The 25,618-nt window shown below is 47.8% G+C and overlaps 11 protein-coding genes across 11 annotated transcripts; 5 read left to right on the forward strand and 6 right to left on the reverse strand.

Moving 5' to 3' along the window:
• Positions 1–992: 992 nt before the first annotated feature.
• BJ212DRAFT_1484831 (uncharacterized protein) lies at positions 993–1,412 on the forward strand (the record flags this gene model as incomplete). Its single annotated transcript, XM_041340872.1, has 3 exons — positions 993–1,094; positions 1,149–1,313; positions 1,365–1,412. 3 exons carry the CDS (start codon positions 993–995, stop codon positions 1,410–1,412), a joined length of 315 nt encoding a protein of 104 aa, XP_041188968.1.
• Positions 1,413–2,387: 975 nt separating this feature from the next.
• On the forward strand, positions 2,388–4,084 carry BJ212DRAFT_1589988 (Zn-dependent exopeptidase; the record flags this gene model as incomplete). The annotated part of the gene is made up of 6 exons (XM_041342476.1): positions 2,388–2,748; positions 2,802–2,968; positions 3,024–3,416; positions 3,470–3,609; positions 3,662–3,812; positions 3,874–4,084. The coding sequence occupies 6 exons, from the start codon at positions 2,388–2,390 to the stop codon at positions 3,937–3,939; spliced, it is 1,278 nt and encodes a 425-aa protein (XP_041188969.1). The 3' UTR covers positions 3,940–4,084.
• A 186-nt stretch (positions 4,085–4,270) lies between these two features.
• On the reverse strand, positions 4,271–7,061 carry BJ212DRAFT_1484833 (amino acid permease/ SLC12A domain-containing protein; the record flags this gene model as incomplete). The annotated part of the gene is made up of 22 exons (XM_041340873.1): positions 4,271–4,354; positions 4,409–4,503; positions 4,552–4,654; positions 4,707–4,768; positions 4,820–4,893; positions 4,947–5,005; positions 5,064–5,236; positions 5,291–5,389; positions 5,448–5,542; positions 5,593–5,726; positions 5,772–5,854; positions 5,906–5,932; positions 5,978–5,991; positions 6,042–6,112; positions 6,175–6,229; positions 6,284–6,291; positions 6,352–6,363; positions 6,421–6,429; positions 6,482–6,516; positions 6,569–6,633; positions 6,683–6,847; positions 6,919–7,061. 22 exons carry the CDS (start codon positions 7,059–7,061, stop codon positions 4,271–4,273), a joined length of 1,665 nt encoding a protein of 554 aa, XP_041188970.1.
• Positions 7,062–12,019: 4,958 nt separating this feature from the next.
• On the forward strand, positions 12,020–13,420 carry BJ212DRAFT_1381776 (uncharacterized protein). The gene is made up of 5 exons (XM_041336668.1): positions 12,020–12,313; positions 12,366–12,407; positions 12,457–12,495; positions 12,560–12,589; positions 12,644–13,420. The coding sequence occupies exons 1-5, from the start codon at positions 12,278–12,280 to the stop codon at positions 13,187–13,189; spliced, it is 693 nt and encodes a 230-aa protein (XP_041188971.1). The 5' UTR covers positions 12,020–12,277; the 3' UTR covers positions 13,190–13,420.
• Positions 13,421–14,229: 809 nt separating this feature from the next.
• On the reverse strand, positions 14,230–14,943 carry BJ212DRAFT_1381788 (uncharacterized protein; the record flags this gene model as incomplete). Its single annotated transcript, XM_041336669.1, has 3 exons — positions 14,230–14,457; positions 14,505–14,701; positions 14,751–14,943. Coding segments are annotated over 3 exons (588 nt in total), but the record flags the coding sequence as incomplete, so codon positions are not given.
• BJ212DRAFT_632794 (uncharacterized protein) lies at positions 14,654–15,810 on the reverse strand. Its single transcript, XM_041343706.1, has 6 exons — positions 15,421–15,810; positions 15,204–15,368; positions 15,112–15,151; positions 15,032–15,038; positions 14,751–14,968; positions 14,654–14,701 (listed from the first exon to the last, which is right to left on the reverse strand). The coding sequence occupies exons 1-5, from the start codon at positions 15,590–15,592 to the stop codon at positions 14,906–14,908; spliced, it is 447 nt and encodes a 148-aa protein (XP_041188973.1). The 5' UTR covers positions 15,593–15,810; the 3' UTR covers positions 14,654–14,701; positions 14,751–14,905.
• Positions 15,811–16,053: 243 nt separating this feature from the next.
• On the reverse strand, positions 16,054–17,520 carry BJ212DRAFT_1381790 (uncharacterized protein). Its single transcript, XM_041336670.1, has 5 exons — positions 17,477–17,520; positions 16,943–17,414; positions 16,674–16,886; positions 16,271–16,561; positions 16,054–16,229 (listed from the first exon to the last, which is right to left on the reverse strand). Exons 2-5 carry the CDS (start codon positions 17,044–17,046, stop codon positions 16,211–16,213), a joined length of 627 nt encoding a protein of 208 aa, XP_041188974.1. The 5' UTR covers positions 17,047–17,414; positions 17,477–17,520; the 3' UTR covers positions 16,054–16,210.
• Positions 17,521–18,256: 736 nt separating this feature from the next.
• On the reverse strand, positions 18,257–19,555 carry BJ212DRAFT_1302868 (uncharacterized protein; the record flags this gene model as incomplete). The annotated part of the gene is made up of 5 exons (XM_041333339.1): positions 18,257–18,445; positions 18,492–18,643; positions 18,729–18,754; positions 18,881–19,103; positions 19,150–19,555. The coding sequence occupies 5 exons, from the start codon at positions 19,553–19,555 to the stop codon at positions 18,257–18,259; spliced, it is 996 nt and encodes a 331-aa protein (XP_041188975.1).
• Positions 19,556–20,352: 797 nt separating this feature from the next.
• BJ212DRAFT_632938 (WD40-repeat-containing domain protein) lies at positions 20,353–22,040 on the forward strand. Its single transcript, XM_041343707.1, has 5 exons — positions 20,353–21,222; positions 21,281–21,322; positions 21,372–21,398; positions 21,450–21,512; positions 21,571–22,040. Exons 1-5 carry the CDS (start codon positions 20,485–20,487, stop codon positions 21,934–21,936), a joined length of 1,236 nt encoding a protein of 411 aa, XP_041188976.1. The 5' UTR covers positions 20,353–20,484; the 3' UTR covers positions 21,937–22,040.
• A 986-nt stretch (positions 22,041–23,026) lies between these two features.
• BJ212DRAFT_1484838 (uncharacterized protein) lies at positions 23,027–23,668 on the forward strand (the record flags this gene model as incomplete). Its single annotated transcript, XM_041340874.1, has 1 exon — positions 23,027–23,668. The coding sequence occupies one exon, from the start codon at positions 23,027–23,029 to the stop codon at positions 23,666–23,668; it is 642 nt and encodes a 213-aa protein (XP_041188977.1).
• Positions 23,669–23,713: 45 nt separating this feature from the next.
• Positions 23,714–24,725, reverse strand: BJ212DRAFT_1484839 (uncharacterized protein; the record flags this gene model as incomplete). The annotated part of the gene is made up of 4 exons (XM_041340875.1): positions 23,714–23,814; positions 23,860–23,991; positions 24,123–24,310; positions 24,388–24,725. The coding sequence occupies 4 exons, from the start codon at positions 24,723–24,725 to the stop codon at positions 23,714–23,716; spliced, it is 759 nt and encodes a 252-aa protein (XP_041188978.1).
• Between the last annotated feature and the right edge of the window lie 893 nt (positions 24,726–25,618).

The raw sequence follows: 25,618 nt of genomic DNA on the forward strand, positions 1-25,618 counted from the left end.
TCTTGCCAGTGTCTTATTGTATTACTATCATTTCGGACAATAATACCCGACGCGTCTGGCAGGGTGGAGTACCGAATCAGCGTCCACATCAAACAGAGTATGTCCGGATCCTTTCATCGCTATGCAGACGTTCTCGAGAACAAGCAATTAATCATCGTCCTGGCACCGTGGGGTTCCATCCAAGCTCTGAATCTATGGTGCGAATGTGACATATCATACATCTTCCCATTTTAACATGATCCCGAGTCACGACCGCCGTCTCCGTGAACGCTTCTGAGTACTCGACGTTTTTATTTTTCCGTAGATTTCCGAGTGACTTACAAATGATCTCTGGCGATATTACTACTGGGCCAAGCGCTGGCGATTCATCGCGATATTCGCATATGTCGACCACACAATTTCTCAGCCGAGATCGCTGAGACTGTCCTTCGAATTGAAGGACTATCGCTCTGACTCGAATAGGTTGATGTTCACCCGCCTTTCGCACCCTTTGCGTTCACCGAACGACCAACACTGACCAGCAGAGCACTGGGTCGCTGACCATATTGAACGTTGCATTGCATGTGCCATGGGCTAACCCTTCACTTATGAGTCCGCCATCATCGGCGCTAATAGAATCTCATCCTTGAAATTTTACAATCGCACGTAAAATTTGCTGGGCACGCAGTTCCCATCAATCCTGGTCGAGTCCAGACCAAGATGGCCCGCCTATCATTAATCAACCCCCGTGATAGAAGCCAAAAATCAAGGCACGTGCTCATACGCGTTTCGGCGTCTTACAGCGTCTTACGTTCTGCAATTTCAGACCCGACTACGGCATCAAGTACCCGGGAACTAAGTATCCCCAAACAAATTCAGGCTGAGCTCTGAATCGTATAAAATATGGGCTCTGAAGTCGACTTTCTTCCATTCCTTTACCGCTCCTTGAACAGCCTTGACAGTCAGACTCTTAGCACCTCTTAACCAACCATCTTAATCATCTCCTCTCAATAATGTTCGCTCGTATCTTCGCTGTTGCCTCCCTCGTCGCCTTCGCTCTCGCCGATGGCCAGTGCAACACTGGCAACATCCAGTGCTGTGACAGTTATACTTCTGTATGTGAATGTATCCTCCATAGTAGGGTGAAATGGCTGACGAATGGTTTGCAGGTTCAGAACTACAACAACGAGTTTAGCAAGACTCCGGGTTTCATCCCCATTGTTGCTGATGCTGCCTCCATGATTGGCAGCAACTGCAGCCCGCTCACCATCGTGGGTACCGGATCTGGCTGCGAGGCTAACCAGGAGCCTCTGTGCTGCAGCAACAATGAATACGTATGTGATTTTATGACGGTCTATAATTCCTTAATAATGTTCGTGCTTTAGAACGGCCTTGTGAACGTTGGTTGCACTCCCATCAACGTCGGCCTTTAGATACCCAGCGTACCCTCAGTGGATAATTAATTAGTATGTGGTTGGAAGGTCGTTCATTTGATATCGATATACTCGTCCTCGAGGATCATACTACTACATCATAATAACACATTCTCTATTTGCTTTTCTTGTGTGCTCATGTGAGGTCATTCGACTTGACTGGTTGACTTAGGACAAACCCCCAGGCCTGTGAGCGTACGTGGACCAAATGGTATGAACTTAGCGGTGTGAGACTAGTCACCTTTGTACGTTCCTATGGTAAGTACTTGCCAGGTCATTGACAGAATTTACTTTAGCTAATTGTAAATTTCCCCAGTTTAAAGTTATTAGAGTAATATTTGAAATTGCTTCGTTATGTAAACCACATACAGGGAATTCGGAATTCAGATATTACAAGGTAATATGTCTGATCTCAACTAGACTCCGTGGCCAGTGAAAGTGCATATCATATGAGTTCGGAATTCGAATTCGCTTAATGATTTTCATGTTCTTTCACTGGGTCACAGCATCAATTCATCATCCATGCAGCCAAGTTCACGCAGCTTAGTCAGCAGCATGCAGTTTGCTCACTGTCTCACACGGCGTCGAGTCATTCGGCCATGTCCATCGTGCTCTGATAATCCAATATATACCTCTAGATGATCGATGGTCCGCGGAGTCGCAGCGAATTTGTCGTATCTAGATTCCAGACGAAAACAGTGACATCAAGTGACACCGCAGGGTCATGCTCGTTAATGTGCGGAGGCGGCCTGATTTTTCATGATGGATGAGACAAGTCTATCACGGGTGATTGGCGCGATCTGCATGGTGTGCATGTGAAGCTTTGAAGGTCGCGGCTGTGACGGACCGGGTTCTTCCCAAATTGTTTCTTGAAGCTTGGTTGACAACAAACGTGTGAGTGAAAGGCTGGAATTCTCGGCATCGATCCCTACGGCCTGAGACTTCTAGTTCTCTCCTCTTCACCACCTGTAGACAATGAGGCCATTAACTGCACTGCATGTGTTTCTTTCTGTTCTCTTTGTATCTGCTGCAGTCTTCGATCAGCCGTCGCCTCAGGATGTACTCGGTAGACCCGCCATTGATACCCTAACTGACCGTGACGCTATCATAGAGTCGCTGCTTGCTACCCACGCCGGTGATCCTGTACAAGTTATGCGTCTTCTGGATCCCGAGAACGCGTCAGAACTCGATGCGCCACGGTTGTTGCAAGTCTTTGGGGCTGAGGCAGTATGGATGACCGAAGGCGATAAACTACGCCTTCGACAGCAGGGCCTCGGGTTCATCGACCTCACCAATCATCAGGATTTGCACGCATGTCACAGGTCTGCTGAATCAAGTCCGTGCTCCTCGTACTTCTCGTTTCTGTCCCAACTAAGAGTCGAATAACAGCGTGGCCTAAATTACAATATCAAGATAAGGTGACGTCGGTCACTAAGCTTCTGAGCAAGGACGAGATGAAGAGCAACTTGGGGAACTTGACTTCGTTCCACAACCGGTATTATCGCTCGGAGTTTGGTGTCCAGAGTTCACGATGGTTGTACAATCAGATTCTGGACGTCAGTGTGATCACACCGAACTTTTCAAACTCATGTATTCAATCCGCTTGTGCAGATTGTCTCTACTGCCCCTCCCGGTGTCCGCCTCTCAGTCGAGACGTTCACTCACACATTCCCCCAGTCCAGCGTCATTGCTCGCTTTGAGCCGTTCTTTGGACGGTCTTCTCCCAATCCAACAATAGCCCTTCCTCGCATCATCGTTGGCGCTCACCAAGACTCCGCAAATTACCGCTTCCCATTACTCCCTGCACCTGGAGCAGACGATGACGGCTCAGGAACGGTCACAATCCTCGAGGCGTTCAGAGCTCTTGTCCAATCTGGATTCGCGCCAGAACGCCCGGTCGAGTTCCACTGGTATGCTGCGGAAGAAGGCGGTTTACTAGGAAGTCAGGAGGTCGTGTCTGAGTACAAGCAATTGAAGAAGGACGTGGGCGCTATGATCCAGTTTGTGAGCATAAGAGTGATCTGTCCATTGTGAACTGAGAATTAACTGAGTGCTAGGATATGACTGCATATGTACCAAAGGGAGAAGTTCCCGTTGTGACCTTTATCACGACGGACGTTGATTCGAATCTTACGAATTGGACGATTGCGCTTGCAGAGGAGTACAGTACGTCTGTTGTGGGCGGTGCGAAACTCTTGTAAGTGCGGTACCACAGTTCTTGCAGTGTTCTTGACTGAGCCTGTTGTAAGTGCTGGTGCAGGATCAGACCACATGTCATGGCACCGAGCGGGATTCCCTGCCATATTTGCGGCAGAAGGTGACCCGTTCAGGACGTTCAACCCGTACATCCACACTTCGGGAGACAAGATTGACCTTGCCGACGGAGAGTTTTCATTTGAGGTGCGATATTTTTCACTGATGCACATTACGTCGTGGATCATTGACCGTGGAATACAAACAGCATGCTCTCGAATTCGCAAAGGTTGCTGTTGGGTTCGTTGTTGAGCTCGGTGGATGGGTAGAATAACTTCGCGGCGATGGTGTCATAGCTATCAACCCGAGCCTACGAACCAACGCTATACTCAAGCCCACGGAGACTCCTGTGTCCAATATCCTCACATTACTACTTAGAACCATGAAGATTATCGGATGAACCAATGATTTGCAAGCCACTTGCAGTATGATCCATGTTGTAAGTTTATTGTCCATCGACGTGGCAGTGCAGTGGAACAGGAGTTCACCCGACTCGAACCATGTCAGTACAAAAAAGGTCGTGGTTTTATCGTAAATCATTAGATTACATGATGTTTCCCAAGTGTCCACATAGTCTATAGGTTCAACAGACATAGTAACTCTGATCAAAAAAGCACCGCAGCAACGTGTTGCCAGAAGCCTTTCGGAGGGATCTCAGGACGTTCAGTTTCTTCAATGCTAGGAATACCCTGATTAATTACAGGTGAGTCTAAATCCCAAGTAAGTTGACGTCAAATGCGCACCGTAGTGAAGTCCATCTCATCTGGTGTCCAAATCACTGTACTTCGTATAATCTTCCAGAAGAGAAACAATCCAAAGAATAGCGGGATATTCACATCTGCGATAATTGGTCAGACGACATCCTAGTAGAGAAGGACTGGCCTACATGACGTCAAGAAGTCAGAGGCGTCAAAATCCCAAAACACGTTATACCCATTCATTAGAATAAATAGTATACACCAGATCAGGCCCCAGATGGAGAGCCACGGCTACAGATTTAAATCAGTGATTGTTTTATGCGTTATGGTGATCCTGCCTGACTTGTAGGGGATTCCAGTAATGGAGTTTCCGTCTGTCGATGCCTTGGTATTGCAGTCCGCGATCTACACAACTCATTAGTTCATCGATGATCCATAGATACGTCCGGTACTCACAGAAAAAAATGTAAGTTATATTAATCGAAAGCCAGCCGAAAAACCCACCCATGACACTGAGATGCTGGAGCCAGCTAAGACACGACGTGAGCCACGTTGCGAACACGAGACGACTTATGAAATTTACCTGAACACAGTTTCTGCACCTGATGATATATTCATCAGAGACAAAAAAGCGAAGGCACTCTGTTGACCTTATATCAGCGTCCGTGGTACTTAGGACTCAACAAGCGTTTACTCATACCGAACAGAGCACTGCCACAATAGGTACGCCCTTTTTCGTACAGATAGTGAGGAACCGGGGTGCTTGTTTACGAAGTGCTAAACCATAGAGGATGCGCGAAGAGCAAAAAAGGAACGAGTTGCCCGCGGAGAATGCGCTGGCTATGAAGCCTGCATTTACCACAGCAGGTAATACTACATGGCAGGGGGAAATGAGACATGACTTTATGGAAAACCTTAGTTACATACCTCTTATTCCTGAAATCTGCATCGCAATCACAAACGGCGATTGAGCAGAGAAACCAGTTCCCATCAACAGGTCCTTGTTATTTGAAGGTACAATGAGCCCTGCAATGAAAACGCCCAGAATCTAGCGAGCTGTAAGAGGCTATTCATCGCAAGATACAATTATGCTCAACGTAGAAAATGAGAATTCGGTAGAAAACTCTGCGGATAGCTTTGGCAATGTTCCTCCGTGGGTTTTCCGTTTCAGATGCCGCACTATCGAATTGTTAGTGAACATATATTGGCCCAGACTGAGATAGATATACACAGCCACTATCTCCATTCCTTGATAAGCAAATGCGGCTTGAGTAATGACACTCAATATTCCGAGGAAATTATCAAGTGCAGGATACCGAGGTTCAAGCCCAGGTCCAGCGAAGACACCCGGATTTTTCCAGTACTTTGGATAATCAGTCCACCAGTCCATTCACAAACTAGCACGTACTCGAAAACCAAGTCGCTGATGATTCGGTGCTCCCCCAAGGTCAATGACGAGGCCAACAATGATAAGACCAGCGATCATTGTTACTGATAAACACGTTGAGTTTGTTATACAATATTGGCAGAAGGCTGACTTACACTTTAAAATGGAAAGGGCAAATTCGGCTTTTCATCCTTTAGCACATAAATTGGAAAGCATAATGGACCCACTTTCTCCGAAGTATCTAAAATTTAGGAATAAATACATGTGGTGCAACCAGCTTCAATGACTCACACCACACCAAATATATTGGTGGCGCATATTAAGACGCAGACCACTAGGGTATAAGCTGCAGCATGATGTGACTAGACAAGATTCCAATCTTTAGGACATAACAGGAACGTCAAACATAGTTCAGGAAACTTACATCCCACATAGAGATCAGTATTTGTGCTCCGGATATTTCCACAGGAACGTAGAGCCTGAAAATAGCGACGTGAATCCCTGAATGGCCGTGATAAACTGTATGCGCCTACGCAGTAGTCTTTTAAAGAAGCAAGCGTGATCTAGGCACAATTTCGATGGACATGGAATAAAACCTTACAAAAAAATAATTCTAACAAGTGACACTTGATTAGCTATGTTCGAACATAGTGAGAAGATAAATATGCACCCAACCAACCTAGAGAATATAAAAGGTCAGTCAGAGGTAAGTACTCAAGTAGGTCACTCACTGCAAATCCCAATGCGGGATCTACCCAACGGGAGGCTGTGCGACGTCAAGTTGTCATCTTTCAAGTCTCACAAGGAGAAGTACAAACCGAAGTGGGGAAATGATCCTGATATCGGAGCGAGAGAGGTCATCTCTCCGAGTGAACATAATGACCTGGCCGAATCAAGTAAGTGGAACCTGCAAAAATAGCCACTGGACTTACGAATACGCTACGGAACCAACAAGGGCAAATGCAATCAAGGCACCAAGTGGCCCAGCTGTGTGGATGGCTCCCCCTGTGCCTAGAAATAGTCCCGTACCCAAGGTACCAGCAATCTTAGGAAAATAATCAAAAACATTCGAAGGCAAGACATTCAGGGACTTGCAGCTATCCTATGATGAGAGACGAATGAAGGTCAACAAGATAAGTAGGAAAGCTGGCACATCTGTCAGACTTACATCTGTATATGTCGTTGCTTGAGTCTCCGTTTCACAAGATCCATGGAAGAAACATCCAGTGGAAGATGCCCACTTGAATCGACTTGAAATACTTCCACGTTCTTTGATTGTCTGCGCTCTTGGAGCACATATCCTTCCTCCATTGCGACACTGTGAGTTTAGGCAAAAGGGTCGGGGAAGGTAGCAGTGTGCAGGGTGTCAAAAGACGGCAATGCGTCGTCGCACTTGTGTTGGACTTGGATTTAAGTCGGGCGCTTAAGCACAGCAAATCGCTCTATCTATCGAGCTCCGCATCATAACCCCATCTTACATCCGATAAAGAACTTGTTGGTAGCTTGGCTCCGGAAGGCAATGACCGCCTAGGTGATATACAGCATGTTCCATGACCGATATTAATTAGACCTCGGCGCAAAGTTTATCGTCTCGTAATCTGAACTGCGGCAGTTGGGCTCTTGGACGCGTGCTTGGTGCCTTCGGTAATCCCTCAAGATGCCGATTTCCATAAAATGCACGTCTGCTTTGGCTGGTATTCCTGGAGCGTGCTGAGAGCATACGTACTACGGATGGATCCAGAGGGGGAAACAGTGAAGAGTTTGCGCACAACTGTGTGGCGGTGTGTGCGAAAGTTCACTCGGGAAATTCCCTGAACCCTGCGGATGCGAAATGTTAATACTAATAGCTAGGCCTGCAACTGATGCGGCAAGGCAGCAACTGAGGCGGCGACGTAGCAACGTACTCAGGAGTCAGTGGTCAAGCGCTCATATAGTACGAAACACCTGTTTCAGAAATTCAGATACTCTTCTGACTTACTTTTTTTCACAAGTGATACGCGCAGGTATGTGCACAATAACTTACATAGTATGTCCTATGGCAGGAAGAAAGAAAACTATTTCCAGATGGTCAACAACAATCCATACGAGAGCGGCGGGTTACGCTGGAGTAGGCCTATGTATCTGCGGCTGCGTGACTGTGCATCATGAGCTAATAAGTGGTGAGATCTGGTGAGACTCATGGCTGAGCGCTGAATGATGATCTACAGTACTAGTGCGGCTATGTGGCTGCTGACACTGCTCCTACCCCCGGGGTCCCCTACTCCGACACGAACCACCAGAATCGCTGCACCATCATGGTGGGTAAGACAGTTCTCCAATACCAGCCGATGATAGAAAACCACTCGATGATATCGTTGGAAGCAATTATAGAAGGACCTGTGTTCAACCAAACCATTAAAGTTGTTTGTTGTTGAAATGACAATCGTCCTTCCAAATCCTTCCCATGTGCGTGGCCCTACCAATCTCTTGATACGCATCCAATATCTATGGTTCTGCTGTCAATGCTACTTAAGTCATGCCCAGAACCACCAGAGACTCCGAAGTGAGGACGTACGGTCTATAAAATTGGCATCTGTCCTGGGATGAAGTCTACTCGAACATCACATTGCAAGTTCCGTCAGGTTCTGTGAGTCATATATACATTGCAGCAGAAGATATATTCTCAATGTTCTCACTGACCTCCGACCACGAAATAGATAAGAACGATTTGTACATCCGCGCACGACCGATAACTTCGGGAATCTGAAAATCCCTGTCATGACTCGCTTGCCGTCACAATTTGGTTGGTTTCCTCTCGAAATTTTCTTATTCTTTTTGCTCGAAGTGAGCTTTATAGTGCACTGATCTATGACCCTGTTGTTACCCGTTTTTTAGCCCTCGCAATTTCCTCTAGACTCACTGTCAGCTTCGTTGTGACCTCTCCTTTGTAAGGATATCAGATCCTTTACGCACCGATCGCGGCTTCAGAACGAAGACACTCGAAGATGTCCACGTGACTCACCGATCGAAGAGCGTTGCTCTTCGCATCCGAGACACGCGGATACATCCATTTTCATTCCGTTCTATGATCTTACCTTGTGCTCAGACTACACGATCTCCTTGCTTTGACTGTTCATTTTCACCTTCACCATATGCTCCTTATGCTCATTCTGGCCTAGCCAACAGTTCGAAAACGTATACGTACAGCCCATGTACACTCTTATCGATAGCAGAATTTCATACAGTGAATATCCCGCTCAAAGCACGTCCCAGCGCCTCAAAGAAAGTTTCTAGCGCTTTTTCCTACTCGTCTTCCCGATCACCTATAACGCTTCTCGTATCTACGTCGTTCACAATTCCCTGTCAAACTCATTGTCATCCTACTACACCTTGGACTTCACTAGATTCTACCCCAGGCCGGCGCAATTTCTTGGAATCGCTAAATCATCTTTCTATCGGGATAGCGTGTTTAGCAGCACAGTATATATCGCGGTTCACGCACACCTTCGCTCCACGCAAACAGATCACCTAGACATTCATTCGAAACCAAATGCCATGCGTTGTTGGGCATCTGATAAAAGATGCTTTCCTATCTTTGTGGCTGAAGCGCAAGAATGTGAGTCTGGTCTACGCTTCATTGTGCAGGTTGAAACCGTCACAAATATTTGATTTGATGATGTCACATCAATTCCCTTCATCATGCTTAATTGACGATATCATAGATGGGCCGCAGCTTCTTTCATCAGTTACTTACTCATATCTACATTAAGCGCCAAACAAACAGGAATGATCATTTTGACATCGTGATTATCGTCGCATCCCTGCTGCAGGTTGACCTCGTTGCATTGAACTGTGGGCCTCGTTGCCACTTGTACGTTGCATAGCTGCGGCTACTCCTGCCTGGGAGGGAGGCAGTATCTCTGTAAACTCAGCCCAATGGTTTCCTGAATAAACATTGCTGATATCGAGCGACTCACTCTCGACAAGGAGCAACCTCAATGAGTTGCCTGGAAAATCTTGCGGGAGATGAGCTGAAATTCAAACGCCAAGGCTCACGTAGCATTGGTCGGGACACATTTGAAGATTGGGTGTTGAAGTGAGGTGAACCCAACAAACCGCGTGAATGATGGGGAGATGATGGGCCCGCGGGAGAAGCTGAACGACGAGACGATGATGGAAGTGATGAAGAGACGGTTGGGTGTGCACGCTGGATTTGTAGGCACCTTTTTATCCGACCATGAGTACCAGGATGAGGAGGCTTGGGTTTTTATTGTCATGGGGCGATATTACATGCTAGTGCGACTTTCTAAGCGTTTTCGTGTTCGACCAGAAGTGCTTTAGCCGCGAGATGACACCAGGGCCTGAGTGACTCATCTTTTTGCTCGTAGACTAAACGTAGCTGCGCCCCCGTCTGCATCTAGAGTGAAGGCTTGAGCACGACTGTCAACGCTGGCGTAAATCGTCCATGTACGACGCGGGCTCATCCAACTATGACCTGTTTCAACTTTCAACGGACCAGCATAGATTGTACCGCAACACATGCAACGGAAATAATGAACTACATCCATCATTTCCGCTGCATGTGCCATGTCCATTCACATGATCATTGGATGTGCTGGAGCATTATACGCCATCGGACTAGCTGCCACTTGCTCACCTCACCTCAATAATGGATGCGTTGTGTGCAGACTTTCATGCTGTAGGGTCAGTGACATGTCATTCATACAGCTTCTTTAGGCTGGGCACTGACAGTCATATTGACATGGCTAAAACGAAGTGTCTGCAGATCAAAGTTACTGTAGAATGGTCGTCGTGTGGTTAGAAAAGACGAACATGGTACAAAGTCAACAAACCCTTACATAAGCTTCGAAGCAATTCAGTCGGTTATTTCACAATTGACCGGCATGCTATCAACGGCCATCTTCATATCTTGACGCCCGCTGAAGAATTTGGCGTAATATACGGCAATGGATAGAACTGCCCTGACGTTCGCACTGCCGTCGACACGCGGTGAACACACGCGCCTGCAAATACGACATGCACAGCTAACTATCTAGCAGGTTTCTTCATCACTTTCACCATCTTTCCTCGCCTTCGACAATTCACTTTCCGTATTATCTAGCTCTGTCAACGCATTGGTAATTACAGCGGTATTTAATAACTTTTTTCCAGCGTCATGGCCGAGTCAAGCACATCAGCACAACGGAGAGATGGAGAACGAGGAGCGATGTTGTGCTCACTGGTGGTTAGTGCACCTCGTCGGACGAAGGAGAAGGATCCGCCACGCTATGGTGCACAATATCAACAGGATGCACTTTGGGAGGGCAAGTCACCGCATTTTGATACCTACTGACTTGCTCAACGAGAAACAGGTGGGAATGAAGCGCTTCCTCCTCAATGGCAGCAGCAGAAGTTGCTGAATGATAGTACACGATATGATGACTACACAGTCATGATGGCTTCATGGAACCGACCTTTACCAGGAGTGCGACTAGGTGAGCGAAGAATGTGCCACTAGCAACGAGGAACTCATGTGAAACATAGACTATCCCACACAACTCGCTCTCGGATGCGAATGGCACATTTCACCCCTCGGTCGATCATACTTCGTGAATCACAATACCAAAACCACATCGTGGAAGAAACCAGCACCAGAACGTCCACCAGGGAGCTTGACGCCGGAGTGCGTCATCGAGGGTCACTCCAAAGTCATTTGGAGCCTTACCTGTTTGGGCACCAGTTGCAATATACTGAGTGCGTCGCATGATGGTTCAATTCGTCAGTGGACAATAGACGGAAAACCAGTGGGGAGGCCTTGGACTAGTGACGGAGGAGCGGTGGAATTGATAGCAATGTCTCCAGATGAGTCGATGGTCGTGAACGGAAGCGCAGATGGCAGGCTACGGCTGTGGAACATCAAGAAGGGCAGCATGATCGGTGACCCGTGGGAGGAGCATGATTCTTTTCTCTGGTCCCTTGATTGGTCTCCCAATGCCCAGGAGATTGCAAGTGGATCGCAAGATGGCATCATACGACGCTGGAACCCAAATACTGGTCGACAAATAGCACCACCTATAAAGACCAGCCATGGGACGGTTTACGCTCTCAAGTACTCTCCACAAGGGCACAAATTCGCGAGCAGCGGAGAGGACAAGGTGATCCGTGTGTGGTCAAAGGACGGTGAACTACTCATGGTGATCGAGGGTCATGAAGGTGGGGTGACGTCGTTGTGTTGGTCCAAGGACGGTGCACACATTTTCTCCGCGTCACTCGATAGCACCATCCGAAAGTGGCAGTCGATTGATGGGAAGGAGCTCGTTATTTTCGAGGGGCATGCCAACATCGTTGCCTTCCTCTGTCTTTCCCCTGATGAAAGCCATCTTGTTAGCGCAGTGAATAACTACACAGTTTGCATCTGGGATCTCAAGACCAATCAGCCAGTCGGAGACCCACTCTTGCACGACGACGAAATCTCGGCTGTTGTCATTTCCCCTGATGGAAGATACATTGTCAGTGCTGGAAAAGACGCAAAAGTCTACATATGGTGCATGGATGCAGCTCTTAAACATACAGGCAATGATCATGTAAGTGTGTCTATGTGATATCAGTATCTTTTTTGAGCAAGTTTGCGTTCAGAGTGCGGATGAGAGCAATACAAAGCCCGATGCAAAGCTCAAGGCAAGTTGTCTGTGTTTCTCTGTCTTATGGTATTTTACTTATTTACCAGGAACGTGCGGCTCGACTGGGACATGTACACCAAACAGTCGTGAGCCTCATCCTTTCCTCATTTCGTCTCGTTAGATCTCAATCCCCATCTGGTCTCTGAGCAGCAGCCCAATAACAGAGGCTTGGCAAAATATGTCAGTACAGTTTTCCTTCCGGAGCTCGTGCAAGTCTGACATTGATATGCACAGGGCAAGAACTTCTGGGACGCTGATACCTCCACCGCACCTTGTCACGCAGCTCCTCCTGCGAGCTCATCGACTTCCCTTCATTGGCGCAGTTTATTCGGTTCATTGCGTTTCAGTACTCGATCTGCAGATGCGCCGCAATCGATACCGCTCCAGCCCCGGCGTTGGAATTTCAACCTGTTTTCTGTAGGAAACTCTGTACGCACCATTGGTGTAGCTGCCGGTCGCAAGAAAAATGCGAGTGGCTTTCATCGCTCCTTTTTGATATCATGGAAATTCATCCATTTGCAGAGAATTGCCATCGCCCCTCCCACTGCAGCAGAATTGGCCGCGGCAGAAGCAGCTGCAGCTATGCAACATACAAATGGCAACAAGGCCGGTAGTTCGACGCCACCAGGTCAACCTCAGGCTCTGCTGGGGACACAAGTGTCCCAAGGACGACCGACGGAAACGCAAGGTGCAGGTGGTGAGACGGGAAAGGTTTCTTATGAAGTTAGGTGCTGCGGATTGTTTTTTAGCTGTGGTCGTCCTACCTCGCATCAGTCATGAGGTGATCTTGAAACTCTTTGTTGCTCGATAACTTTTGCTCTTGCCTCTTGTCTGCTTTTGCAGACTGTTTTGCACCAGTTACCACATCCGTCGTGACCTTACTTTTCGAATCTCGTGTTGACAGACACCAGCCGATCATACCCATACAAATGAGCAAGGTGTATTGGCAGGAATGACTCAGAGAGGAACGATAATGAAGATATATTGGGAGTGCACGTTGTATTCGCAGGCACCTTTCGTACCCCAATCCATCAGTGAGCACCAAGATCAAGAGGTTATCGTTGTCAGTGCAATGTAATGAGCAGCAACTTACACGGGTTGCACGTACTAAGGCCTCAGAAACGTACCAGTGCCACTTCTAAGTGTTTTCGAATTCGACCAGAAATGCTTTAGTGAAAGGTAACAAGAATCAGGGCACGGGCGACTTGCCTTTTTACTTGCATATCAAGTCATATTCGAGCTTGTGCCCCACCTGTACCTCTTAGATTGCAGTTCAGAGCCGAAGCCATAACAACACTGGATGTCATGTACAACGCAAACTCATCCTAGACCGCCTTCAGATCATGATCTGTTTCAACACACTGGCATAGATAGATGGTACCATGACACATGTGACGGAGACGATGAACTATATTGTATTTCTCTCATCCCCGTTTGCATGTGCTGACCCTTACCACTCATATCATGGAATTGAAAGAACCGCACATATGTGCTATGTACGGGACCACATACCGTGAAGTGAGTGTAATGTCATTGTGAAGGCATTCATATAGCCTTTCAGGCTGGGTACAAGGACGAAATGAAGCGTCGGAAGAGTCTTTGTCGTGACAGTATACCAAATTGAACAAGTCAACCCACGCCACATCATACCAAGAGCGTAATTATTATTATGGTTAGGCGTACCGTATGTACTTGATGAGCAGTTTGGACCATCAACGTAGGTCAACGTATAGAGTACATCAATGGTAGACTACATCTCCCGGGCTCTAATACAACTCATTCATCTGCTTTCCCTCCCTGTTTACAGAAATTTCATCGTCGCCCGTCTTCAGAGAACGGGGACGAGACTCAGATAGATCCTCCAGTACGATCGGGATACCTTCAGCACCTGTAAAAGTCGTAGCAAGAGGGTCGCGAATGCGCTTCTTAGGCTGTGATCCAAAAGTTATGATGGGTGTCGGAGTGGATGGTGAATCTTCTTCTGCCTTTAAGCGGAAGATGAATGCGACGACGACACTCAAGTTTGCAACGATTAGAGACATAGAAGCCTGAAGCGCGATCAGCAGCGCTTGAGGTTTAAACACTGACACCGCACCTCAACCACAGCAGCCATACCCTCCTTTGTCCCTCCACCAGAGAAGATGTAATAGGCATGGGTGAGACTAACAACTGTGGTGATCACTGATGTAGAGAAGACAGATAGTATCCTGACTTTTTGCGCTCTTGACAATCTGACTTTGTAAATGAAGTAAAAAGGAGTAAGGACGAGGAAAAAGTCCCCTAGAATGTCGGCTGAAATTCGTCAGAAAACCAATGTATTTTATGACCAATGAAATCTCACTGATCATCTGTGTTATTGCAACACTTCTGCCGAGATCGCATTGCGGATGTGGTTGTGATTTCCAACTGGACTCAGTTTCACAAATCCACCAGATTTGTGAAAAAAGTAGAGCCCATACAATGCCGAAGATAATGGCAGTGAACATGAGAACCCTCCTAAAAAAGGTTCTCGGGACTGTGAGTCGCACAATGGTAAACAATATGGATAACCTCGATGACCTATGTGTGTGCATGTCAGTTCGGTCACTTTGCCATGTCACTGCTAGAGCGTCAGTATCTTACCATACAGCTGTATAAAAGAATTGGGAAACCCTGATGTGGTATTTGTAACGTCTCGAGTATAAGAAGAAAAGCGAGCACACATGTAATATATTGCTACCCTTGCACCTTGAGGGTATCTTTCTGTATTTCTTCAGTAAGATGTATGCGACATACACACTGCAGAGACACCCACCGTAATCTTGCGCATACAAGCAATCAACAATTAATAGCATGAAGTTGAATATCATGCTGAGGGCCGCCCACGCATCGTCGATCCACAGACGTTTCTGCTGCGCACGAATACACAAGCGAAAGATTGTGACAATGACAGCCACGACGGTGAGGACAATGGCCACGACTAAAAAGAGTATTAACTCCAGCAACGCAACAAGTCAAGCAACCAGACTCGCCTTCAATCTGAGCAAGAGTGGGGCCTGAGGACGACATGATACGTTTTCTGAGGAAGTAAGATGGGCGAACAGCATATATTACCCAAAAAGTAAAGGAAGATGCCGCACTGTTGACGTGTAGACCACCGGTGAGCTTGTCTGCACGCATCACATCATTTTGATCACAAGACATTGCTGTGTTTCGGGATCATTCACCACTTGATAGTACTAGTAGGTCTTGCTAGCCCATTATCTCATCTGATGAAAAGCCGATCAGTTGATGGAAGTTCACTGGTTGTACATTTTGTTCGATCAATCAGTAGAAACTGACCGATTGTGTGGAGGTTGTATGGCATTTTCAGGCAGACTGTTCTTCAAGTTGATCTGATCATCTGTCGAGCAGCAATGTATGCAGCTACTTACCTTGACTAGTATTAGCCGTTCTGGGAAACAACGTCGAACAGAGTCGAACGAGACTGGAGTGATCCAAAGGCAGTCCAACTCCGTGTAGGCATGTGGGTGACCGGTCTCAATAATGCTGTCCCTTGTTGACGCTTTCCCTTACAGAGCGTAGTAAATGGTCAAATAGAGTTGTCATTCATTCATTGATGTCCTGAGCGGTACCGCAGGCCTCGAAATTTCAAAGACTAATGAGTGGTTGTTCGTAATCCGGGTCCGTGTGCATTGCTGTTCATGATGTCAGTAAACTGTGTAATATGCAAACAAGACTTGATATCGATCAGGGAGAGCTAGAAAATATTTCGAGACCTCAAGAGTACAACTGAGGTCCTCAAGTGTGAAGTGCACTACGCTACCCATAGCAAGCAATGCTCACAAACGGTCGTGGCAGACATGCGAGTGATGGCAAGACCGCCAGGAACTGTGGACTGCGTGTGGCGCCATTGTATAGCCTGAGTGACTGATGGAAATTTCAAAGCGATACCTGACAACTGTATGCGCCTCGAACACCCTAGAGATAGATCCCTCTTGAGATAAGGTTGCGACAGATCCGATAGTCACCGGCATGGGACATGCGCATGCGGGAAAATTGCGCGTATGGAGAAGCGAAAGGGTATACATAATGTGGACGTTGAAAACATGATTGTCTGTTGTGCCATTCTCGCCCCGCAACTTTCTTGTTGATACGTTAATAGAATACGAACTGACAATGAAAAGAGTGAGATCAATGGGCGAAAGTACAACAACAATCTAAATTCCCGCATTGTCAAAGCTTAAAACCCCAAGTAATGGGTATACCAACAAAAAAAACGTACCTTTGTAGTGACTGTGGGCATAGCACCAACAAACGCAAGAGAGTTGCTATATCGTCAACATGTTTCATCCCAGCTACCAGCACCTTGCAAAATTTTCTATACCCAAGTGCGGCGGGCAGCTTTAGGATGACTAGTGTTAGATCATTAGAAGGCATTAGGAGAGAATTATTGAAACGGCAGGTTTTCCGAAGTTGCGGTTTGCATTTGCATCTTCTAGCCTTGGAAATTAGTCTTCTTGATTTCACTCGGTACTTGGTTTCCTAACTTACAGAACAGTTTGTGATCGGGGATCGTGGTAGATCCGGGACTCCATAGTCATATCTGTTGCCAATGAGTGACCTTCATTTCTTAGCTGTGCCCGCGCAACTCTCATCCTGAAGCAGACGATAGTTCACAGCCGGCTCTCTACATTCCTCGGATGCAAGACATGCATAGGCCGGGAGTCGCTCGAACTAGAGTGAGAGGACAAGTGTGACACATCTGTGACAGACGGCCACTAGATTTGCTCGATCGCGGCTTCGACGAGTCCTACGAATGGAAGGATCGCGAACGAATTAAGCCGAGCTCTCGTTAGACAAGAACCAGGGAGTGCATGTCGTATCCGCAGGCGCCTCTGTCATACCCCAATCCATGAGTGAGCCCCAAGGTCAGGATGTTGTCATTGTCAGTGCAATGCATTGAGTAGCAACTTACGCAAGTCACACGCAAGGCCTCAAATTTCTATACCTACTAGTGCCACTTCTAAGCTCAACCAGAAATGTTTTAGCGCGAGATTATAAGTAATCAGGGCACGAGCGACTCGCCTTTGAATTTGCTTGCAGGTCAGGTGATACTTGAGCTTGTGCCCCCGCCTGCACCTCTAGAACAACGTTAGTGTGAATCGACCATGTATGACACAAGCTCATCACGGTCTGCCTTCAGATTATGATCTGTTTCAACATCAACGGTACCACGACACATGCAAAGGAATAATGAGCTATACTTCAATTACACTATTAACATGTGTCGAGGCATCGACCCTTGGGTTACCACCACTCGCTTACTCACATCACGGAGTATCAGTAAAGAACCGCACATGTGAATGACGCAGACTGTGAAGTGAAAAGGATGTCATTGTGAAGGCGTTCAGACAGCTTTTTAGGCTGGGTACAACGATAAATGAAGGTCTTCAGAGCCTTGGACTCAGAGTGATTGTGGTTGAAAAAACCGAACGTGGGAGTTAAGATCAAACATGTAATACAATTGCTCCACTCAGATCCGTTGAACAACGCCGCACAAATTCGCGAGAAAATCTACCCATTGCAAACAACAGTATGAGATCCCTTCGTGCTACCTGTTCTAAACAATCTCCGAACCCATGAGTACTGAGTATAGAGACAACAAACTGCGAAGTCGAGTTCGTAATGATTACGTATGTCTTGATTGCGACAGTCTTCATTTTACAACGGTGTGGCGGCTCGGCTTGAGTTCAACTCACTTTACAATGCCAAACTCAGGTCCAAGTCCAATCAACGCGCACCGCTCACTGCATCTTCCCCAAAACCCTCGGCTGACTCAAATCTGCAATGTTGATAAAGATATCATCAGCAGGGGTGTCTGTAAAGCAGTGCACGGAGCCTCTTTTGGTTGCCCGATGAAACCGATGCTGCGACCCAGGACGGAGAGACCATTGATCTTGATGTATTTGTCGCCTTCTTCGGAAGTGAGGGCGCCGCTGTCGTGCAGGAGGTCAACGAAACAACACCGATGCAGCCGTCGACATTGAGGATGAGCTGTGGGGGTGTTAGTTTTGGTTTTGGTGAGGAATGGGGGACGTACGGTATCTTTCTTGCTCGTGGTCACTTTCTCAACGGCAAGTACGTAGTCAAGCAGCGAGTGGCTCAGGAAGTTCTTCCCCACATATTCCTTGACAAGCTCGACACGGAGATCGGGGTTGTTTACTGATTTGATCTTGTGGCCGATGCCAGAGACTGTTGTGCGTGTCAGTCAGTCTCAACATCACATATGATTCCAAAAGAACCGCAAGAACGCAAATACGAGAAGAGAAACACTCACTGAGCTTGTTCGCTTGAAAGTCGCATCTATGTTGGTGAAGTTTGCGATACCACCACCGATGATGAGAATCTTGCCATCAGGACGGGGAGATAAGCGCGTGAGCAGATCGACTATATGTAAATTAGCGACATGTGATTGAAGAGTTGAAATACATGCTGATCACCTTTGCGTATTCGAATGTCTGGCCCTCGTTTGATGCATCAGAGTGTTCACCGTAATTGGTCAGTTCATGTGCGAAACCCGCTGCTGCGATGGCGTCACTGTAGACGACGGATGCACCTCCACCTGCGACTATTGTCCAAACACAACTGGTGGGGTCGAGGACGGTGAGCTTGAGAGAAGCGCCAGTTGAAGCGTGAAGTGTTTGAATGTACGCTATGTAAAATGAGTACGACATGACGATCATGGACGGATTACACACCTTCTTCCTGTGTGAGATCTCTACCGAATGAAGCGGGCCAAGCCATGGGTGGACTATGATCAGCATTTGCCTTTGAGCCAGTGGTAGACGCAGCTGGAGTGGCCTCGTAAACTGTCGAGTCTCGTGCGACAGCCCACTTTGGGCAGCAGATACTCTCGGGGATCTGGTTGAGCTTTGCAGCCATATCAAGGTAGTGGATGGAGCTGGCATCGAGGACAACCAAAGAATTGATCTCGGGGTAAGCAAAGTGGAGGTCTAGTCCAACGATGAAGTCAGTAAGGACTCCTTTCCTGTGCGCTGGGACTTCGCGAAGGAGGATTGTCTGGAGATTAGTGTTGATATAATTAGAAATGCAGTCGGTCATCTTACAATTGACCGGTGAGGTATCCACAGCCACCATCTTCATATCCTGACGCTCGCTGAAGAATTTGGCGTAATGTACAGCAATCGATAAAACTGCCCCGGCGTTCGAAGCACTGCCATCGACACGCAGTGGACGAGCGCGCCTCCAAATACAGCATGCACAACTAACTACTTATCTAGCAATCTTTTCGTTACTTCCACCTTCTCTCCTCGCCCTCAACGATTCAGTTTCCATACCACTGGGCTCTGTCAACGCGTCTGTAAAGACTGCGGTATTTAAAAACTTTCTTCGTCAGCGTCATGGCCGAGTCAATCAAATCAGCACAGCGGAGAGATGGGGGCGAGGAGTGACGTTGAACTCACCGGTGGTTAGCGCACCTCGCCGGATGAGGGAGAAGGATCTGCCACGCTATGGTGCACAATATCGCCAGGATGCACTTTGGGAAGGTAAGTAACTGTATTTGATGCCTACTGACTGACTCAACGAGAAGCAGGCGGGAATGAAGTGCTTCCTCCTCAATGGTGGCAGTATCAGTTGTTGGATGATAAAATTTTCTATCAAGATAACACACTCGTGATGGCTTCGTGGAACCGACCTTTACCAGGGGTGCGACTAGGTGGGCGAAGAATGTGCCACTAGCACTGAGGAACTCATGGTTGAACATAGATAGTCCCGGACAACTCACTCCCGGATGCGAATGGCACATCTCACCAGTCGGTCGGTCATACTTCGTCAATCACAATACCAGGATCACATCGTGGAAGAAACCAACACCTGAACATCCACCAGGGAGCTTGGCACCCGAATGCATCATCAAGGCTCATTCCAAAATAATTTGGACTCTTACCTGCTTGGGGACTAGTTGCAATATACTGAGCGCGTCAGGCGATGGTTCAATTCGTCAGTGGACAATAGACGGAAAACCAGTGGGGAGTCCTTGGAATAGTGACGGAGTACGAGCGGTGACCTCCATGGCAATGTCTCCAGATGAATCAATGGTCGTTAGTGGAAGTGCAGATGGCAGGCTATGGCTGTGGAACATCAGGAAGGGCAGCGTGGTCGGTGACCTGTGGAAAGGGCATAGTCGTCCGGTGAGGTGCATTGATTGGTCCCCCAATACCCAGGAGATAGTAAGTGGATCGGAAGACGGCACCATACGACGCTGGAACCCGGATACTGGCCAACAAATAGCACAACCCATAAAGAGTGGCCAAGGGTTAGTTTGGGCTGTCAGATACTCTCCACAAGGGGACAAATTCACGAGTGGCGGGGAGGATAAGGTGATCTGTGTGTGGTCAAAGGACGGCGAGCTGCTTATAGAGATCGAGGGCCATGATGTCGAGGTGAGGTCATTGTGTTGGTCCAAGGATGGCGCACACATTTTCTCTGCGTCGTATGATCACACCATCCGAAAGTGGCGGTCGATTGATGGGAAGGAGCTCGTTGTTTTTCAGGGTCATACCACTCGCGTTCTCTCCCTCTGTCTTTCCCCTGATGAAAGCCATCTTGTTAGCGTGGCGGGGGACTACTCAGTTCGCATCTGGGACCTCAAGACCAACCAGCCAGTCGGAAAGCAGCTCTTGCACGATGACGAAGTCTTCACTGTTGTCATTTCCCCTAATGGAAAGTCTATCGTCAGTGGTGGTTTGGACGGAAAGATATATGTATGGAGCCTGGATGCAGCGCTCAAACATGCAAGCGATGATCATGTGAGTGTGTCTATGTGGTGTCAGTGTCTTTTCTAAGTGGGGTTTGGTCATCGTTCAGAGTGCAAATGATAGAAATTCAAAACCCGATGTGAAGCTCAAGGCAAGTCATCAGTATTTCTCTTTTGTTCTGGATCTTACTCCTTGACCAGGGACGTCCAGTTCGATCAAGAGATGCTGTGCGCCGATTAGTTGTGAACACCTTCATCATTTGCTTATTCGTTCGTTAGATCTTCGCTAGTCAGGTCTCTAGGCAGCAGCCAAACAACAGACTTGGAGGCTTGACGAAATATGTCAGTATAATATCTTGTTTCTCGGCTCTTGTAAATCTAACATCTAAAATTTGTATAGGGCAATGACTTCTGGGACGCTGGTATAAACCCCACGTCTCATCCCGCAGCACCTCCTGTGCACCCATCGTCTTTCCTTCGTTGGCGCGACCTGCTGGGTTCACTGCATTTCAGCACTCGACCTCCAAACGGGCCACAATCAATACCGCTTGAGCCCCGGCGTTGGAATTTCAACTTATTTTCAGGAGGAAGCTCTATACGCTCCGTTGACGTACCTGCCGGTCGCAAGAAAAATGTGAGTGGCTTGCAATCCCTCCCTTTTGATATCATTGAAATATACATATTTGCAGAGAATTTTCGTTTCCCCTCCCACCGCAGCAGAATTGGCCCGCGCAGAAGCAGCTGCAGCTGTGCAACATACGAATAGCAACGAGGCCGGTAGTTCGACGCAAGCAGGTCAACCTCAAGCTGCACCGGTGTCACAATTGTCTGAAGGACGACCAACAGACACGCAAGGCTCAGGTGGTGGGTCGGCAGATGGTTCTTATGAAGTTAGCTGCTGCGGATTTTTCTTTGGTCGTCGTCGTCCCACCTCGCATCAGTCATAAGGTCATCCTAAAACTCTCTGTTGCTGGATGATTGTTGCTCTTGCCTTTCGGGACTGTTTCGCACCAGTTACCATACCCACTGTCACTTGTACTTTTTATGCAGATATCTACATATTTCGAGGGTCCCATCTTGCCAACTTGATGGATCTATGCATGCAGTGTACAACAAGCCGACCTTGGTCTCCTAAGCCTTTTGGGATGCGAGATCAGGGCACTAGCGACTCGCCTTGAGATTTACTCGCAGACCAAGTGATACTTGAGCTTCTGCCCCCGCCTGCACTTCTAGAACAACGTTGGCCTGAATCGTCCGTTAGTACGCAGGCTCATGTCACGGTCTGCCTTCAGGCCGTGATCTGTTTCAGCACACCAATGGTACCGTGACACATGCAACAGGGATGATGAACAATACTTCGGTCATCCCATCATGATGGGCATGTGCCGAGGCATCGAGTCCTGAGTTACCACCACTCGCTCACTCACGCAGAACCGCATGTATGTACTTTATGCGGCACGAGATTTTTACAAGGATACAATGAAGCGTTCGCAGAGTCGTAGAGTGCTGTCGTGACAGTGTGGTCGACAAAACCGAATGTGAGAGTCTAGAACAAACAACTTCTAATTGATGAAGTTCCCCGAATTCCAACAATGCCACGAGGAAATCTATCCAACGCAAACAACAGTACTTATGAAATGCGTTCTTGCTACCTATTCTAAATGATCTCCCAATCCATGAGTACTGAGTACTGAGTAAGGATCATGCTTGTTCTAATAGTCTTCATTTCACAACGGCGCGGCGGCTCAACTTGAATTCACTTTGCTTCACAACGCCAAATCCAGGTCCAAGTCAAATCAACGCGCACAGCTCACTGCATCTTCACCAGCAATGTTGATAAAGATACCATCAGCAGGATGTCTGTAAAGTGGCGCACGGAGCCTCTTCTGGTCGAGGTGGTGTCTAATGAAACCGATGCTGCAACCAAGGACGAAGAGACCATTGAGAGTCCCGATCTTGATGCATTCGTCGGCTGCTTTGGGGGTAAAGGCACCACTGTCGTGCAGGAGGTTGACAAAGCAGACAGCGACGCAACCGTCGACGTCGACGATGAGCTAGGGGGTGTTAGTTTTGGTTTTGTGAGGAATGGGGGGACGTATGGTATGTTTCTTGCGTGCGATTACTTTCTCAATGGCAAGCCCGTAGTCATGAAGCGAGTGGCTTGGGAAGTTCTTCCTCACGTATCCCTTGATGAGCTCGACACGGAGTTGTTCACCGATTTGATCTTGTGGCCAATACCAGGGACTGTTGTGCGCGTCAGTCAGTCTCGAGTTTACAACGCATTTCAAAAGAACCGGACAAAAAGAGAGAAACACTCAATGAGCTTATTCACCTTCCTAGAATTATTCACAAACTCCCTGGGCGTCAGCTCCATGTCCCTAGCCCCACTGAACACACTGATAGCCTCATCAAGCGCCTCACCGATCCAACCTCCAATGGTCAACAAACCAGCGCCCATCTATAATCTATGGGAATCACAGATAGCTCGAGTTCTTTAGCGGGAATGATAACACCCCGGGCGACGAGCACCTCATATGTGCTTTTCAAAGCAGCAGGCAGCTCCTCAAAAATTGCGGGCAGGATGAAGTTTCGGTGATGTGGGTACCAGGGCCGGAGACACGGATAGGGATGCCGAGGGATTCACCTGTGTTTGTGTTAGTGTATGCGTGTTTTACTTGGTGGGACGAACCGAGTAGATGCATGGCATTGAGACCTTCTTGCCAGTTGGGACCACCGCGACGGACGTAGATATTGGCATTGTGTGCAATGAGTTGAGATTTGCAGGATGTAAGTGTGTGAATGGTGCCTTTGAAAGTTACAGCTACGTTGGTGAAGTTTGCGATACCACCACCGATGATGAGGATCTTGCCATCAGGGTGGGGATGGTGGACGCGTAAGCAGGTCGACAGTGTGCAAATTAGCGACATGTAATTGAAGAATTGAGATACGTACGGATAGTCTTGGCGTATTCGAATGTCTGGCCCTCGCTTGGGGCACCAGAGCATTCACCGTCATTGGCAAGTTCATGTGTGAAACCTGCTGCTGTGATGGCGTCGCTGTAGACGATGGATACACCTCCACCTGCGACCATTGCCCAGACACGACTGGTGGGGTTGAGGACGGTGAGCTTGAGAGAGGCACTGGTTGAAGCATCGAGTTTTTAAATGTATGCTACATATAATGAATATGACATGAAAATCATGGACAGATTGCGCACCTTCTTCCATTGTGAGATCTCTGTCGAACAGAGTGGGCCAAGCCATGGGTGGATGGAGCACGATCATCATTTATCTTTGAGCCAGTTGTGGTTGCAGCCGGAGCGGTCTGGTAGACTGTCGAGTCTCGCGCGACAGTCCACTTTGGACTGCAGATGCTCTCGGCAGTCTGACCGAGCTTTGCAGCCATATCGAGATAGAGGATGAAGCTGAAGTCAGTAAGGATTTCTTTCTTGTACGCCGGGACTTCGCGAAGGAGGATTGTCTGGAGATTAGTGCTGATATAATCAGAAACGCAGTCGGTTATTTCACAATTGACCGGAGTGCTATTCACAGCCATGATCTTTGATATCTTGACGCTCGTTGAAGAATTTGGCATAATATACTGCAGCAATCGATAGAACTGCCCTGACATTCGAAGCACTGCTGTCTACACGCGGTGGACCAGCGCGCCTGCAAATACAGCGTGCACAACTAACTACTTATCTGATAGTCTCTTCGTTACTTCTACCTTCTCTCCTCGCACTCGACAATTCAGTTTCCATACTACTGGGCTCTGTCAACGCGTCTATAAAGACTGCGGTATTTAAAAACGTTCTTCGTCAGCGTCATGGCCGAGTCAAGCACATCAGTACAGCGGAGAGATGGGGAGCGAAGAGTGACGTTGAACTCGCCGGTGATTAGCGCACCTCTTCGGACGAGGGAGAAGGATCCGCCACGCTATGGTGCACAATATCGCCAGGATGCACTTTGGGAAGGTGGGTAAGTGTGTTTGATGCCTACTGACTGACTCAACGAGAAGCAGGCGGGAATGAAGTGCTTCCTCCTCAATGGTGGCCGCATCAGTTGTTGGATGATAGAATTTTCTATCAAGATGACACACTCGTAATGGCTTCAAGGAACCGACCTTTACCAGGGGTGCGACTAGGTGAGGGAAGAATGTGCCACTAGCGCCGAGGAACTCATGGTTGAACATAGATGACCCTGGACAACTCGTTCCTGGATACGAATGGCACATCTCCCCGGCCGGTCGGTCCTACTTCATCAACCACAATACCAGGATCACATCGTGGAACAAACCAATACCAGAACGTCCACTATGGAGCTTGGCACCAGAGTGCATCATTGAGGGTCATTCCAAACTCATTTGGAGCCTTGCCTGTTTTGGCACCAGATGCGATATACTGAGCGCGTCACGCGGTGGTTCCATTCGTCAGTGGACAATAGATGGAG

This window comes from Suillus subaureus (assembly GCF_016647635.1).
Source record: "Suillus subaureus strain MN1 chromosome Unknown BJ212scaffold_36, whole genome shotgun sequence".
NCBI classification, from domain to species: Eukaryota; Fungi; Basidiomycota; class Agaricomycetes; order Boletales; family Suillaceae; genus Suillus; species Suillus subaureus.

Excerpts from the sequence above, each read along its gene's own strand:
- BJ212DRAFT_632938 (XM_041343707.1), top strand. The coding sequence starts at position 20,485 with ATGGCAATGTCTCCAGATGAATCAATGGTCGTTAGTGGAAGTGCAGAT. Across the intron at positions 21,223-21,280 it reads AACATGCAAGCGATGATCAT|AGTGCAAATGATAGAAATTC; the intron begins GTGAGTGTGTCT and ends GTCATCGTTCAG. Across the intron at positions 21,399-21,449 it reads CAGTTCGATCAAGAGATGCT|ATCTTCGCTAGTCAGGTCTC; the intron begins GTGCGCCGATTA and ends TTCGTTCGTTAG.
- BJ212DRAFT_1381790 (XM_041336670.1), bottom strand. The coding sequence starts at position 17,046 with ATGAGAGTTGCGCGGGCACAGCTAAGAAATGAAGGTCACTCATTGGCA. Across the intron at positions 16,887-16,942 it reads CCCCGATCACAAACTGTTCT|AAGATGCAAATGCAAACCGC; the intron begins GTAAGTTAGGAA and ends TTCCAAGGCTAG. Across the intron at positions 16,562-16,673 it reads TGCCCACAGTCACTACAAAG|TTCGTATTCTATTAACGTAT; the intron begins GTACGTTTTTTT and ends TTTCATTGTCAG.
- BJ212DRAFT_632794 (XM_041343706.1), bottom strand. The coding sequence starts at position 15,592 with ATGTCTTGTGATCAAAATGATGTGATGCGTGCAGACAAGCTCACCGGT. Across the intron at positions 15,369-15,420 it reads CACTCTTGCTCAGATTGAAG|TCGTGGCCATTGTCCTCACC; the intron begins GCGAGTCTGGTT and ends TACTCTTTTTAG. Across the intron at positions 15,152-15,203 it reads CTTGTATGCGCAAGATTACG|AAAGATACCCTCAAGGTGCA; the intron begins GTGGGTGTCTCT and ends GAAGAAATACAG.
- BJ212DRAFT_1381776 (XM_041336668.1), top strand. The coding sequence starts at position 12,278 with ATGGATGCAGCTCTTAAACATACAGGCAATGATCAT. Across the intron at positions 12,408-12,456 it reads AGCCCGATGCAAAGCTCAAG|GAACGTGCGGCTCGACTGGG; the intron begins GCAAGTTGTCTG and ends CTTATTTACCAG. Across the intron at positions 12,590-12,643 it reads ACAGAGGCTTGGCAAAATAT|GGCAAGAACTTCTGGGACGC; the intron begins GTCAGTACAGTT and ends TGATATGCACAG.